The 15,214-nt window shown below is 41.8% G+C and overlaps 1 protein-coding gene across 1 annotated transcript in view; it reads right to left on the minus strand.

Annotated features, from left to right (window-relative positions):
• Cdh13 (cadherin 13) overlaps nucleotides 1-15,214 on the minus strand; it is a 967,076-nt gene that overhangs the window by 503,291 nt on the left and 448,571 nt on the right. The window contains exon 4 of the mRNA XM_051201850.1: nucleotides 13,733-13,849. Within this exon, the coding sequence (XP_051057807.1) occupies nucleotides 13,733-13,849 (117 nt within the window). The remainder of the gene's footprint in view (nucleotides 1-13,732; nucleotides 13,850-15,214) is intronic.

Below are 15,214 nucleotides of genomic sequence, written 5' to 3' on the forward strand. Positions count from 1 at the left end.
GCCTATGCTTGCTTCTGGTACCCTATACATCCATTACATGCACATGAACTCTAGCCACCCTGAGATTTTGCTTCTCAATAACACACACACACACACACAAGTGGACCTGCCTTCTCTGGGAAAAAAGGGACGCACTGAAGGCTCTACAGAGAGATCCTCGGGGAGGCAGATAAAGGCGATGCTTTGGTTTAACAGACCCCTTACCCAAAATCAGACACTGGGTGTAGCAGAATGCCTCTGCAGGCAATTCTTCAGAATTCTACAGAGCTGTGATGCTTCCAGCCAAGATCTACTTTTATTTCCTGCTCACCTTCTACTCATCCATCCATGCCACCATCATCTTCTCCCCAGTCCCCACTTCTCCCTTTCAAGGGGTCCATTGTAGCCCGCCTCCAAATCCCAACCTCCATCCTCATCTCCTTACCTTTCCATTTTCATATTTTAAGTGTCATCCTTGGCCACCAGTTATAGTTATCTTCCTAATGTGCCAATATGATCATATAACATGCCAATGTGATCATGTGGCCTCATAATTTAACCTCAATCACAGAATAAAGTTCAAACTCTGACATCACTTTTATAACTCTGGCTTCTAGCCCTTGATTATTTCTGTAATGCTTTTACTGCCAAGTTCCTCCTCACATCACAGCCTTATCAAGTTAGCCTCAGCTCTATTGTCATGAAATCCTATCTGTTGCCACAGTGGACTACATCCTTCCTACCACCCAGAGGACTTTCCACCCATCCTAGCTTTCCCTTATCATTCAGGAACCTTCTCTTGAGTTACATTCTCTGCCAAACTGACTCCTTAAGCACCCTTGCACTCTCTCAGGTACTTGTTTGTCTGTGGATAAGTCTGTCTGTCCTTTGGAATGGGGCTTTTTGAGGAAGAATTATGTTAGCTAGCTATTGTACTGCCTTGTACACAACTGTTACTCCATGAATATTTCTGGTTAGATGATGAGGTAGCTAAGTTTTCAGTCTAAGAAGGTTTGGATTATCATGAGCCATAAACTGAGACTTTCTTTATCTAAGCTACATGAATAACAAGAAACATCAACATCTTCAATGAGGAGTTCATAGATAGGAACAGGGACTCTAACAATGAAGGGACTTTGAGTTTCTCCCATTACTGCTTATAGAAGAGGACTAAGTCCATGCACCCAGAAACATTGTTCCCTGTGACCATGCCTCATATCATATCTCTCCCTTATAACTGCTCTTTGAATGCCAGAGCCAGGAAATTTAAAGGCTCTTCACACAGCCCCTCCCATCTTCTCAAGAACTTCCACATCCCTGTCTCTGTCTTCACCCAACTGTCACCACTCTCCTCAAAGGTGGGATGAGAGAAGGGCTGTTGATCTCCACTATGCCCCAGGTCCTACTTCTTCACAGTCCCCAGTCCCTGAGTCAGCTAAGGTCTCACTATAGCACAAACATGGACAGTTGGCATTTTCTGAATTGTTTTGTCCTTCATGGTTCCCTTTGAAAGAACAGGGATGTCTGCAGAGACACCAGTGAACAAAGCAATAGCTTTCACTGTCAGGTGGAGAGCTTCTTAGTATACGAACTATTTGCTGAGATATGACCTCTGGCTTTGGTTCAGTGTGCCAAAATGTACATCAAGTCCAGATTTATGCACTTACTACCATTTCTTCTCACACACTGAAAATTTTCCTCGCCTTTCCTCATCTTCCAGGGAAATCAAAACAACTGGAACATTCTAGCATAGGAGACTCATGGGAGTGAGCTGAAGAGGCATGGGTTTAAGTTCTGCTTAAATTCCATACTGGCTGTGTGACCATGCTGGGATGTCTTTCATCATCTCCCGGATAGAGCCTGCTATTGTTGTTTGGCTGAATGTTCTTATTGCCAAATTGATTTCTAAATATTGATGTTTATACCCATATCATGGGCTCCTCTCAACTTTGACCAAAGAAGTTTCTTTTCCCATTGGCCAGCAGTCAACAACAAAGACATGCAACTAGTCAAAATGTTTAGAACAAGTAACTGTGAGTGCTCAGCCCTAAATGGGACACTTTTATCAACATTCCTTCCACCCCATCAAGATTCAGAAGACATCGAGAAAGAGGAGGCAGAAAAAAATAAAATATGGAGAATGGGCAGGAGTACTGTTAAATGCCATCTTCTGGGCAAGACTTGGCCATTACACTTATGAACCCACAACAGCTGTAGTTATCTGTACATGACATGTATAAGACCAAGCCAACTGAACTATCAGCACACATGAGGGAGATTTTTCTGGAAGCCCCACCTTCTAACTGAGGAGCTTTTGGCAGCAGATGGCAGCTGGGGGATGACAGAAAAGTGTTCTTCTTTGAGTACATGGCAACAGGTGGGTTTCCCATGCTTCAGTGCATGGCCTCATACCCATGCAATAGGGGGAACACTAATTAGACTTAGTCTGTCATTAAAACACTAAAGAATAGGACATGAATTTTAGAGAGAGATGTGTTGGGGTATCAAGGGAAAGTTGGGTAGATAATATCATATTTAATTACATACATGTACAAATAATATTTTTATAAGATTGTACACACATGTGCATGCCAGAGCACACACACACAAACATATACACATACACAGGCACGCACATGCGCACGTGCGCACACACACACACACACACACACACACACACACACACACACAGTGGCCTTTGTTTTATTTTTTGTTTGTTTGCTTCCTCAGCCTGGAACTGGATGGTGGATAAGTGATAGGGTCAGGCACTTCCTGAGCTGGAGGCTCTATTCAAGCTTAGTTCCCCTAAGGCCACTGTACCCTTTAGTGCCTTCTGATGTTGCTCTCATGTACCACACTGGAAAAAATTTCCACTCCTCCATGACTGTCCATAGTAAGACATGCAGGCCTAGTTTAAGTTAATGACTTCAAAATGGCTGCCATGAGAATATTTACACCAAGAAATTAAAAAATATTCCCAGTCAGGGTTTCTTTCCCCTGGCAGTAGTTCCTCAGGATGATGCTGCCCAAGGCCTCAGGTTTTGAGTTGTGGAATCTCAGATAATTCCTACAAATTTGGCTACTTGAGTTCAGGAGATAGATTTGTGCATGCGTTGGCACATAAAGGGAGAAAGGGTGGGCCAGTTCCTCCACCTGAACACCACCCTGTGGGTTGTTAAAGGATACCGAACCCTGCTTCTTGTCTTTGCTTTGCCTCTTGTTCGTACGTTTCTACATTATGCGGTAAAGCTGATTCCTTAACTCTTTCATGCTATTCTTAAATCCCTCCAGAGTCCTAGTACATTGCAGGTGGTGACACAAAACCTTGGCGTGCACAAGAACTCAGTTAATCCCAGGAATAGATCCCATCTTAAAGTGTACTCCTGAAAATCTGTTTCTGCAACCATACAACAAGAACTTAATGCTGTTTGCTTAATCAAGGATTGAGTCAAGTAAGAAATCATGTCAGTGCATTTATTATGCACTCAAAGACCAGTGGGAAACTCAAAACACCCATATGTTACTATGGGTGGATTGCTGTTGGACAAGGAAGTGTCCTGGGTTTGGGTCTTTGCAGTACTCACCTTTAACTGAGTTATCTTGGGTAAGTTACTCAGTTTCTTTTTATTAAGCATCCTCATCTGAGAAATGGGTGCATTGTTGTTTAGAGTGTTCCTGTGGGAACTAAAGAGAAAGCTGTGTTTGGCTTCATGTCAGTCTCTTGTTAGCTACTGCAGATTGTAGTCAAATAAGATAACTGCTTGGTACTTCTAAGTTTAGGGTAATAACTCAAGCTTTAATGTTCACAAATAACTAAACATAAATGTAGTCTGAGGTCAAATGTGCATAAGAGCAAAGCCCAGGAAATGGTTCATATTGAGACCTGGAAGGGCGAGAGACTCGGGGTTAAAAATATGTCTTCTCCCTCAGGCTCAGGTGCCTTTATTGGCTGGGTGTATATCATGTAGGGCATTTCTGCATATATATGTATTTGGCAGAGAACCAAAACAACCCAGTTATGTTTGTCATTAATTAAGCTTTGCAAAAGAAGGGCAACACATGCTAATAGTAGGGATAACTCTTAGTAGACTTCAAAAATAAGTTAGAATCGAGTCTGTAGAGTTGTGAAAGTTATGAGTGTGAACAAAAAATAAACCAAGTATGAGTAAATTCAGATTCTCTCTCTTTTTCTCTCTCACATACGCACGATCCCCATCCACTCCCCACCATACACCACAGAGGGCCCATCAAAAATTAAAAGCTATTGCAATCTGCTAAGGGTACCGATATTACCCAACATAATGGTTGACTGCCAATCAAGTTAGTTAGTTGCCTCATTGCCACTGTAGAAAATTAAAATTTGTTGAAAATATCCAGACTGGTCATATAATGGTCTGTTAATTCCATTCTAACAACAAACTAGGCTCTGATCACTTTAATTAATCAGCAACTACTGAATGCTCACCTACTCAGCCATAGCTATGGCAAATTTGTGGCAAAGAATATCCAGAAGCCTACTGTGGGCTATGTGGTTGGCCTGGACACCACATCTGACATGTAGCACTTAGTAAGACTATAAGGGAAGAGCAGAAGGAATTGTACAGCTGCTCAAATGTGCTAAATGTCATCACAGAGAATACACAAAGTATACATGAAATCAAGTGAAAACTGCACAAGAGTAACATGTTGGAAATGGGCTAGAGGTCAGCTCCACTTCATAATGGGGACCACAGAAAGAACAGAATTTTAATCTGGAAGCCACATTTAAAACAAGTGCAAGGAAATACATGACACATATATTAATGAGACCCACCTATCAAAAATGTTTTGTTACTGTGTGATTACATATAACAATTATTAATGCTATTTTCTATTCTTTGCACACATGCATGCATGGATGTGTACATATGTGGGGATATGTGTGGGGATGGGCACTAGTTTTGAAAATCAGTGTGCATTTTACATTAATACTGTTTCTAATTTGAACATTTTATTTTGTTATAAAAATATGTGGTCTGGTACTAGACAGGCTAGATGGTTTAGTGATTAAGAACACTTGCTATTGTTCTTAATCCTGGCATCCATACTGGATGGCTAACAACTGCATGTAACTCCAGCTCCAGGGGATTTGATTTTCTCTTTTGGTCTCTGAAGGCACCTATAGTCACTTGCACATACTTTCACACAGACAAACACATATACATGTAATTTAAATTAAATTAATCTTCAAAAATTTCATTTCCTCAGTTGACTAGCCATATCTCTAGTGATGGCTAGCCACCTAAGGTTTACATCTACCAACTTGAACAATACAGGCATAGAATAGTCAGTGACGTTGTCATGTTCCAATGGACTATAGAATCCTAAACATAGGAACAGGAAGTGATGGTGAGGGGAATGTGTCTGTGCAGAGAGAAGCATTCAAAGATATGCAAATAGGAAAGGCATATGTGTAAGCTGAATAAAGAAATAATCCCTGATGTTCATTTCAAGGAGAATTTTTGAGTAATGAGCCTCTGGGCATCTTATAGCTTTTGATTTCTAACTCCTTACTATTCTCTAGCTGCTGGTAAGTTTGAGTCATTGAATAAAACTACTCATTCCTAACAATGCAGAATTAGGTAGGTAGGCAGGCAGGCAGATAGATATTTAGATAGATAGATCAATAGACAGACAGATAAACAATAGATAGATGATAGATGGTTGATGAATGAACAAATAAATAGATGAATAGATTAATGGGTATATACATGAAGAGAGATGAACAAATAGACAGACAGTTGTAAGATTCTGGGAAGAGTCGTTGTTTGGGATAAAGGGTATGAAACAAGAGCTTTCAAGGGTGGAGAACTGACTGTTCATTGTGTACAATGAATGAGACAATAGGATTGAACAAGTTATTTAAGGAGAAAAAGAGCATGGGGCTGGAAATTCAGATTTAGCTTGTGGTTCAGCTCTTGAGGATATAGCTTAGGATCCATGGGTTCTTACAAGAAGTCAAAGGACTAAGAATTGCTAAAGGTAGTAACACAAATTTAACCCCAGTGCCAAAAGACTCCTAGCTCCTATGTATGTGCTTTAAGTGGGTACACATAGGACAGTGGGTATTTGGATGTGGCAAAAGCTCTGTTAAACCATATGTCCAGACTTTTGTGAGATACTGTGGGAAATTCCACTCATGACATAAGCAAAAGCAGAGTCCTGTCTGAGTAGTTTACATGCTTTGGTTTAATGATCTATGTTGACCCCTTGTATTAAGAACACATGGCTCCGGGAAGGGCATTTATGGTAGCCTTTCCACGGTTGCTCAATTTGTTAGTTGGCGGCAGTCTTGTAGGTCTCTAGACCTTTAAACAACTAACTTATCCATGGAGCCCTCATCTAATACCTGCTGGAAACAGAAGCAAACACCCATACCTAAACACTGAGTCAAGCTAGAATCCAGATGCAGACGGAGAGGACAAGACCAGGTTGCTGAAACACATACAGACAGCTGATCTGGACAAGGAAGAGCTAATGGGCCCCCAGATTGATAGCTGGGAATCCAGCATGGGACTGACTCAGGCCTCCCCTGAATATGGGTCTCAGCTAGAAGTATTGAGCAGTCTAAGGGACATCAGACAGTGGAACCAGGATGTATCCCTGGTGCACAAAAGGACCTTGCGAACACATCTCCCATGGAGGGATAACTGCCTTAACCTAGAGACAGGAGAGAAGTCCTAGTCCCTACTTCAAATGATCTGACAGATCTATGTGACCCCACCTGGATGGCATTGCCCTACATATGGAATTGGGGTGGGGGTACGGGAGGGGAGGGTGGTCAGGGTACATGTGAGGGGGCAGAGAGGGTAAAAGGGAGGGAGGGAGAGGGAACTTGGAGTGACATGTAAAAAAAAGAAAAAGAACACATGGCTCAATGAAATATTTCTTCCTTTTTGGGTTAGAGATGTCCTTTCCAATGTCCATTCTACTAATTTATGGGGGTGTAAAAAAGGATTTTCAGTAAAATGTACTTCCATTGGCTTTGATGGAAAGGGTCAGTGATGAAAGTGGAATCCCTAATAAGCATTTCATAAATGACTTGTCTTTCAAATTCAATATAAAACAGAATAAAACACATCTTGAAAAGACCTCCATGCAGCCGTGCAGATTTAAAGTCCCCTGCTCTCAATCAATTGGGCCTAAGAACTCAAAAACCTCTAAAGATGCAGTAAAATATTTATCAGCAAAAGTTGGTGAAATTGAGAAATTATTTATGGGGCAAATTCTGAAAGAGTCACACTTTGGAGGGGGAGGGGAGACAGCACATGTTGAGAATACCACATGTTTCTTGGGGGCACACACACAAAACCCCAGCTCTTTCTTTCTGTGGAAGAGAATTCAATGGTAAGGAAGGTGTTAGTTGGAGGAAGTGTACTCAAGACTATGGGGTGCTTTCCTATTTCTCCTGAAATGAGAGGGTTTCTAGGGTAGATTTCATAGGGAAGAGGAAGAAACAAGAGGAAAACTCATTTTCCAGTGGTGTAGTGTGTTTCTAGTTGTCTTCCCAAAGCATGTGGGCTCATTCTATCCATGTGCTCCTAACCAGCTGGTTCAACAAGCAAGTGGAATAGAGTGTTATGGCTATCCAGGATGCACTCTCAGGATGGGAAAGGGTTCTCTGGACTCCCTATGCCCTAGTAATCTGGCAACTCACCATCTCATAATCATTTGGTGAGTTATGCAGCAGCCAAACTTTGTCTATAGCCTCAGGGATTCCTATGTAACTTTTCTGTAGGTTGACAGTTCTACATGACATGGGATCAAATGAGGACACCTTTTACATAGGGTCCGACCATCCTGGCACCTTTCTCTTGATGTCTTTATCCTTTAGCAGAAGAACTAAAATCTTTTCAGGAAACAATGGTGTGCATTCTAAATTTCAGAGGGAGGAGCTAAGTTGTGTTCTCCACAGCCATCATCATGGTTTTCAGTACTAGAGTAACAATCCACTAACAAGGTTATCATATGAGCAACCCTAGCATGGCCACCTAGAAAGTCCCCATTTACACGGGCTATCCTGATAAGCAAAACCTTTCTCACTTAAAATTTTCCAGATTGGGACAATAAATGGCATTGCCTTAGTATAGTTCTCTTTAGTCCCACACAGTCATCGATCAGTATCTTTCTAGGTAATTTCCCCAAGCCTCTTTCCTATCAATCATAAGGCAGCTGGGGCTATGCGCATCTGTGAATGAATGAATGAATAAATGAATGAGCGAGTGAAAGCTAACCAGAAACTTTCCTCATTGCCTCTTACTTTAACTGGATCAAAGGTTATTTCATGTTTTCAGTTGAGGATCCCTCTTGGCTTGGTATGTGTGCCCATGGACAGAATCTCAACCTAAATCCTGTACAATGTGTCTGCTTTCTCAATCCTGATGGGATGCTAACATCATAAGTCCCCCAAACTTCCAGATGCTTCTTGAAATGCTTGTTGCAAAAGGTCTGCCTTTGCTTTGCATGCCTGAAGGAAGTAATTTTCCTGATTAGACCTCACCTGTTTTGAATTCATTCATCTCATTCCTTCCTTTCTATCTTCCACCTTAGCTTCATCAGAACTACCTGTGCCTGTTAGCCTTTTCCCTGTAGAGGGATGGGAGAATGCAGAGTGTCATCAGTGACTGCTGGGTATGGGACCAAGGAGGTAGATCTCTGGCCTCCACATGTCACTGTCCTCCAAATATCTCTAGGTCAGTGCACCTCTGACTTTAGCATTGCAAATCAGGCTCTAGTTGAAGAAGAGATTCAGTGGTGTGCTGATTTGAATGGGAAGGTGTAGATGGTGCAGTCTGGCTGGAGGACATGTCACCAGAGTTGGGCTTTGTGATTAAGTCTCGAGCCACCTCCACTCCATGGTTACTGCTTCATGCTTCTGTTTCAAGATCTAAGCTCTCAGCCTCTGTCCCTTACATGCTCACACACTGCTTGCTGCCACACTTTCCTGCATGTTGGACTCTTATCTCTCTGGAACTGTAAGACCAAATAAATTCTGTAAGTTGCTGCTGTTTGTGGTGTTTTGTCCTAGCAACAGAAGGTAACAAAACAAATGTTTATTTTAAAAAAGACCCTTGTTTTGTTTTGGATCCCCCCAAAATGAACCCTGAGACAAGTCTTCTATTGTGGCCACTTCATTCAGAAGGCAGTAGAGGGTACTTTTAGGGAAGTATCAGTACTCCCTGGGTGTGGCTAGGACATAACCCCATAGGGGAGATCTGGGAAATGGTGGTAATCACAATCTCAGGAGCATCCCACCAAAAGGGAGGGTGAAGAGCTCTGTGTTCTCCAGCACTCCTTGTTTGCCTCCTACCTCCTGTGTGGATGCAAAGCCTTCTAGCTTTGGAGGAGAGAGAGAGCCTTTGGTCAGCAAGATGCCCAGAGCAGCTATGCATGTGGCATTCACTGTAAAGGATGGTTCCCTGGGAAAACTCAGGACACTCATGAATTCTGCATCATCTCTGGCCTGATATGCATACTTTGCCTCACAGGTTTTCCCGATCTTTTCTCATTCCTTGTGTAAACTTGTTTGTGTTCCTAGCATTAGAGGCTGGATGTTCTTGGCCTCTGTGAGTAAGTATTCCTGCTGCTCAGGAGGAAAAGTCCCTGAAATCCAACCTAGTTTGTGTCAGCCAGCACATACTGAGTATCAGCTATGAGGCACTATGGGAAGACTTAACAGCAATGGAAACAGACAGGATACTTGACCTTATAGGATTAGAGATGCATAGAAAATACTTGTGCCTATTCATGGTTTGTCTGGCATTCCACTAAGCCCTTTCTACTTATTACATTGATTTCTTATGACAAGAATTCCACAGGGATCATCTTCTAACATGCCAAGTAGAGGAATGGGAGTCTGAGAGGTAAAGCAATAGGTAAAGTCACACAGTGAGTTAGCAACGGAGACCAGCTGCATGCCATCTTGCCTCTTTTCTAATGTGTACAGGCACTGCTCACACCAATCTGAGCCATCTTCTATGGGATTGGATGCTCTTGCTGGTGGGCACTGTGATGATTGACTTGAGTTGTCAAGTTGATACACTTGAGAAGAAGGACCCTCAGTTGAAGAATTCCCTCCATCAGATTTTCTGGCCACTTCCATGGGGTATTTTCTCAAATGTTAACTGATGGAAGAGGGCCCAATGCACTGATAGTGATGTCATCCCTAGGCAGGTGGTGTTGGGCTATATGAAAAAGTAGGTGAGCAAGCCAGGAACAGAAAGATAGTAAGCAGCATTCCTCTTTTGTTCCTGCTTCAAATGCCCATCCTAACTTCCCTCATTGGTGGGCTAGGATGTGGAAGTGTAAACCAAATGAGCCCTCTCCTCCTCTGGTTGCTTTTGGTTAGAGTGTTTTATCTCAGCAACAGAAATCTAGAATAGGCACTCTCTTTTAAAACAGCATCATAATCGAGTGTTTGGTTTTGACATGCACTGAAAGACAGGGTGTAGAGACAAGCCCATCAATGGATATCTGACATGTAATAAAGTGTTTTTACTAAAATGTGAGTGCTGGGATATAGTTAGAAAACACATAAGAGCTTGCTGTAAAAATTTAAAAGCTGGTTTCTGGTCTCCACCTAAGAGATTCTGATTCAGTGGCCTAAGGATGGGATCCAAGAACACATATTTCTACAAGGTCTTAGAGGAGTTGACATTGTGGTTCACACTGTCTCTAGGAGGAGGATGGCATATACGTGCAGTCCTCAGAGTCCTCAGCCTGGCTGTAAATCAGACTTCCCTGGGGTCTTTTAAATAACACCTATGCATGTTTTTTATGGTTTTTTTTTTTTTTTGCACAATAGCTATGTGCAATAGCTATGTGGGACCCTGGTACCTGTGTTGTGTCTTTGGGGATTGTGATGTATGGTCACAGGTGAAAATCCTATCTTCCCTTTAGGGTACCTTGAAAGAGCACAGCCTAGGTCCTTCTACTATTTAAATAGAGCTCATGTAAGCTAACCCTCAATATTTCACAACTTCCTTGCAAGGCACTAAGAATGTAGAAACCATCTTATTATGATGTTTGATGAGGTACCCTTGGCATGTGACTATAATTAGGCAAGTTACCTAGGCTAGAACCCCCATATAGAATTCTAGTGGCAGTATTAGAAGAGAGAGATATTGGCGAGATTGCAGTCTGAACTCAGTAAAGTGCTTGCCTTGTGATCATATATGAAAAACAAAGCCAAAATAGTCTAATTCAAGTACTGGGGAAACAGAGACAGGCAGACCCCTGGGGCTCACTGGCCTGCCAACCTAGCCTACTTGATGAGTTCTAGATCAACGAGAGACAATGTCACAAACACAAACAAAGTAGAAGGTGCATTGTGGGACCACCCAAGGTTCTTCTCTGGGCTCCACTTGTGCACATGTATTCCCCACACATGCACAAAATTGCAGTCATACACATGACAGTATGAATGCACAGATACACACAAAAATTACGGAGGCAGAGAGACTAGACAGTACATACATGGGTGCTGCCTCTCTTACCCATGACTCCTCATACTTCTTTAGGACACGGCTCACAAAGCCATCACCTGTTGTCAACTCTGGATCCTTCACACATAGACCCATGAATTAAACAAACCTCTTTTCTTTATAAAGCATCCAGACTCTGCTATTTCATTATTGTAATGAAAACAGACTACCATTAATCTCAAACATCTATTAAACATGTGGAGGTTAGTTCTTGGCAAGTAGAGCCTTTGACTCTGTGGAAAATGTAGCATATGGGTATGACAGTAGCCAAAGCTGTTCAGAGGGACAGGGCCTTGCCATAACTCAGCTCTGTCCATTACGAGATGCTCTGTTTTCTATGAATCATAGAAAGTATTTGCTAGCAGAGATACATTTTCAGAACAATAATAGTTTAAAATGAGAAGTATATTGACCGTCAGAATATTTGGTTATTATTACCTTTAATTTCCAGTAGAATTAGAACTCCAATAGTCTAGGACACCCTTATCCCATGTTCAGATCATGTCCCCCACCCTTTAGTGGGTCTCTTTGCTCTCACTCCTATTTTCAATTCTGTTTTCATGGATTATCCCTTACCAAGAAGCCAGGGTAGTCTATGACATATACACACTGTGCTGGGAGAGCTTCCAGGATCAGTCATTGCAGACTGTGATCAAATCCCGACTCCACAAAATTCCTCAAAGACAGATCACCACCAAGACCTCACAGAGGTTCTCTGGCCATGCTGTCCCTGGCTCACTGTGCTGCAGGCCCCTAGGGTCTGCCCCTCAGAAGCAGGCTATCCCTCCCCACCTCAGGCCTTTGAACACACATCTCTCTTCCAAGAAAGCATGGACCTGGTCTCCCCAGTCCTTATCCTTCCAGTCTCCTCCCAGCTATCACAAACCTCAGCTGCTGTCAGCCAGCTGTGTGACAATCTCCTCCCTCTAACTCCTCCGGTTTGTACTCTTTGCTCTTTTTCTCAGGTCACTGTGTCTTGTCTTGCATAGCATTGTCACACACCAAAATGTTCTTGTTATTTAGTTGCATATGTTCATTTCCCCCAGAAGACAAGTTGGAGTCTTTGCTAGTTATGGCTATATTTGCCCAGTCCTGATGAGACTGGCATAAAACAGGCATTCCATTTTAACCTTATGAATAGATTACTAAAGCAATAGATCCTGGAATTGGGATCACACATTCAAATAAACAGCCATGTTCCAACTCTAAATTCAGAAAGAAATAGAACCCGGTTCCAATCTGAATCTCCACATAGACATTTCTGTGGGGTCAGGAGGTACTGATGTGTGCTCCATATAATTTACCGGAGGCCACTGTTTTGGATGAGATTCCTCTCCTAGGTCCAATAGGGCAGAGAATGGCAGATAGAGTCACCTGTAGCCAGGTACACATAATCAGAGTGATTTCAAATGGCTCAGGTTTTTGAAAAAAAAAAAAAGATATTCATAGTGACCAATGGGTCAAGGGTGCCCCTTTGCTTTGTCCCTTAAGGTAAATTACTCTGAAACAACAACATATCCATTTTAGTCCTTACTTCTCTTCATCTAGGTAAAGCCAGGCCCTCCTGCCAGCTCAGCAGAGCACCCTTCTAGTTCACAGATAGAAGAGTCCTGAATCACCAAAACAGATATCCAGATCATTAAACTCAATTTGATGTTTTCTTTCTTTTTTCTTTTTCGGTGCAATGTGCCATCAGTACTGTGGTTCATTTAACAGTGGCTATTTCCTCCTGGGGACTTTGTGGTTCAGACTCAAGCAACATCTAGTTAGTGTGGTTGAGTTCCTATAATGTGGTTTTATTTCTGGGAAGCTGCCCCAACAGTGAGCTTAGACTGACACATTTGAAAAACAGGACCTCGAAACAAAACAAAACAAATAACAAATCTCAACACATGGGTGTCAGCCTGTCACCTGGACATCAGTTACAATGACAAAGGAGCAGCAGGTTGTTAACCAACAACATCTTACAATATCACTTCAAAATTATTTTCTACTATGTAGATCCCACAATTGTGACATATGGCTATGACTTTCCCACAGTCTTTTTCCTTCTTCTTCGTAAAAATGATTGCTGAAATTCCTATCTTGATAAGACCATTTTGACCTCTTACCATGCAGTAATGAAGGCCGGTTCCAGCTAATCACAACTGTCATAGCCAGCTTGCCTCATGCATGCTTATTCCTTAATAAAAGCCCTTGGTGTGGTGCCATTTGTCCTTTGTCCAACTTACCTTGCCAACATCTCTGGGGAAAGGCTGTCTCTGGTTCTCTGGGATCAAGATGGGAGACACCACAATGGACCTCTTTTGTCTTGGGACAGGAGATGTCCTTGCAAATTTAAATATATCCTAAAAGAGAAAAGAAGATGAACTGACTAAGATGGGGAAGTATCAGCCTGCCCTGGGAACTTTGCTTTGCTGTGGAGGACACAGCTCTCTAGACATTGTCAATTTTATTCTATCAAATATCTTTAGAATAACCAAGTGCATGATTGGGATCACATGGAAGCTGACATGATTTGCAATGATGATTATTAGGCTGGTTAATTCCAACTTCTGAATAATCATCTATTCAAAATGCCTCATTGGATTTATACACCTTTCATGGTGTGTGGACTGGTCTTACTCAACTGAACAGGAGAAGTCACCTGGTCAACAACCAATTTCCAGAGATAAGCATGGCTCCCTTCATGGCCAGCAGAGGAGTAAGGTTGAATAGCAGTGAGTGACTACTTCCAGACCCCATGGAGATGCTGGTGATGTTTTCCCATGTTGTGATCAGGAGTGCCTTTTGGAATACATCCACAATGAATTCCCTATTTCACTCACTGCAGGCATGCTGTCAGAACTTCCACATTCTAGAAGGTATTGTAATTAATTCTTTGAGAATTTCATACAATTTATTTTGATCATATTCACATCAACTCCTCCCAGATCTTCCTTTACCTCCTTAACCCCCAACTTCATGTCTTCCTTTTTAAAATTCAATAGCCTATTTACTCCAATTTGAGGGATTATACCTTTTAATTAAAGAACTGTGTTCAACAAAGGAAATTGAATCATTATTTTACATCAAGTGCTAATGTCACATTATATTAAAAGAAGGAAACATAAATATAAACATATGGAGGCCCACAACATTGTTAAACTCAAGCTAAAAACTGTTGCCTACAAAGAGGTAAGAACGGAGAGAGAGGAGCTAGAGAGGAGTAGTACAACCTTGATCTAATTAGAGGGCTGGAGAAAAATGAATTGAAAACAGAGCACCACTTTTAATATGTAAATCAATCTCATCAAATAGCACATGCTAATTAAAGCGATCATCTGTGTCATCAGGAGCAAGCTCCTCAGACTTCATACCATAGTGAGTTCCCATCAAGACAATATGGCAAATAATAATTTCATGATATCACTAGCCTCTGATCCATAACTCTGTGTGTGTGTACCTGCATTTTGTAGTTTTAAGAGAAAACGTACATAGGAAAGTCAAACAAGAAACAAAACCAGCTAAAGCTTTTGAACACCTCCACAAACATTCATACACTTGATTTTTCTTGGAATATAGACTAACAGTCTTGTGAAGAGCCATTGGGAAATATTTGTTTATCAGAGCCTTGTACATATCCATAGCCCTTCTCTCTATAATTCCACTCTAGGAGGACACCCAAGTGCTAAGCTAAAAGGGAGAAGAAAACTACACAGAAGAACCCTTAG

Source organism: Phodopus roborovskii, unplaced genomic scaffold, assembly GCF_943737965.1.
Source record: "Phodopus roborovskii unplaced genomic scaffold, PHOROB, whole genome shotgun sequence".
Taxonomy (NCBI): domain Eukaryota; kingdom Metazoa; phylum Chordata; class Mammalia; order Rodentia; family Cricetidae; genus Phodopus; species Phodopus roborovskii.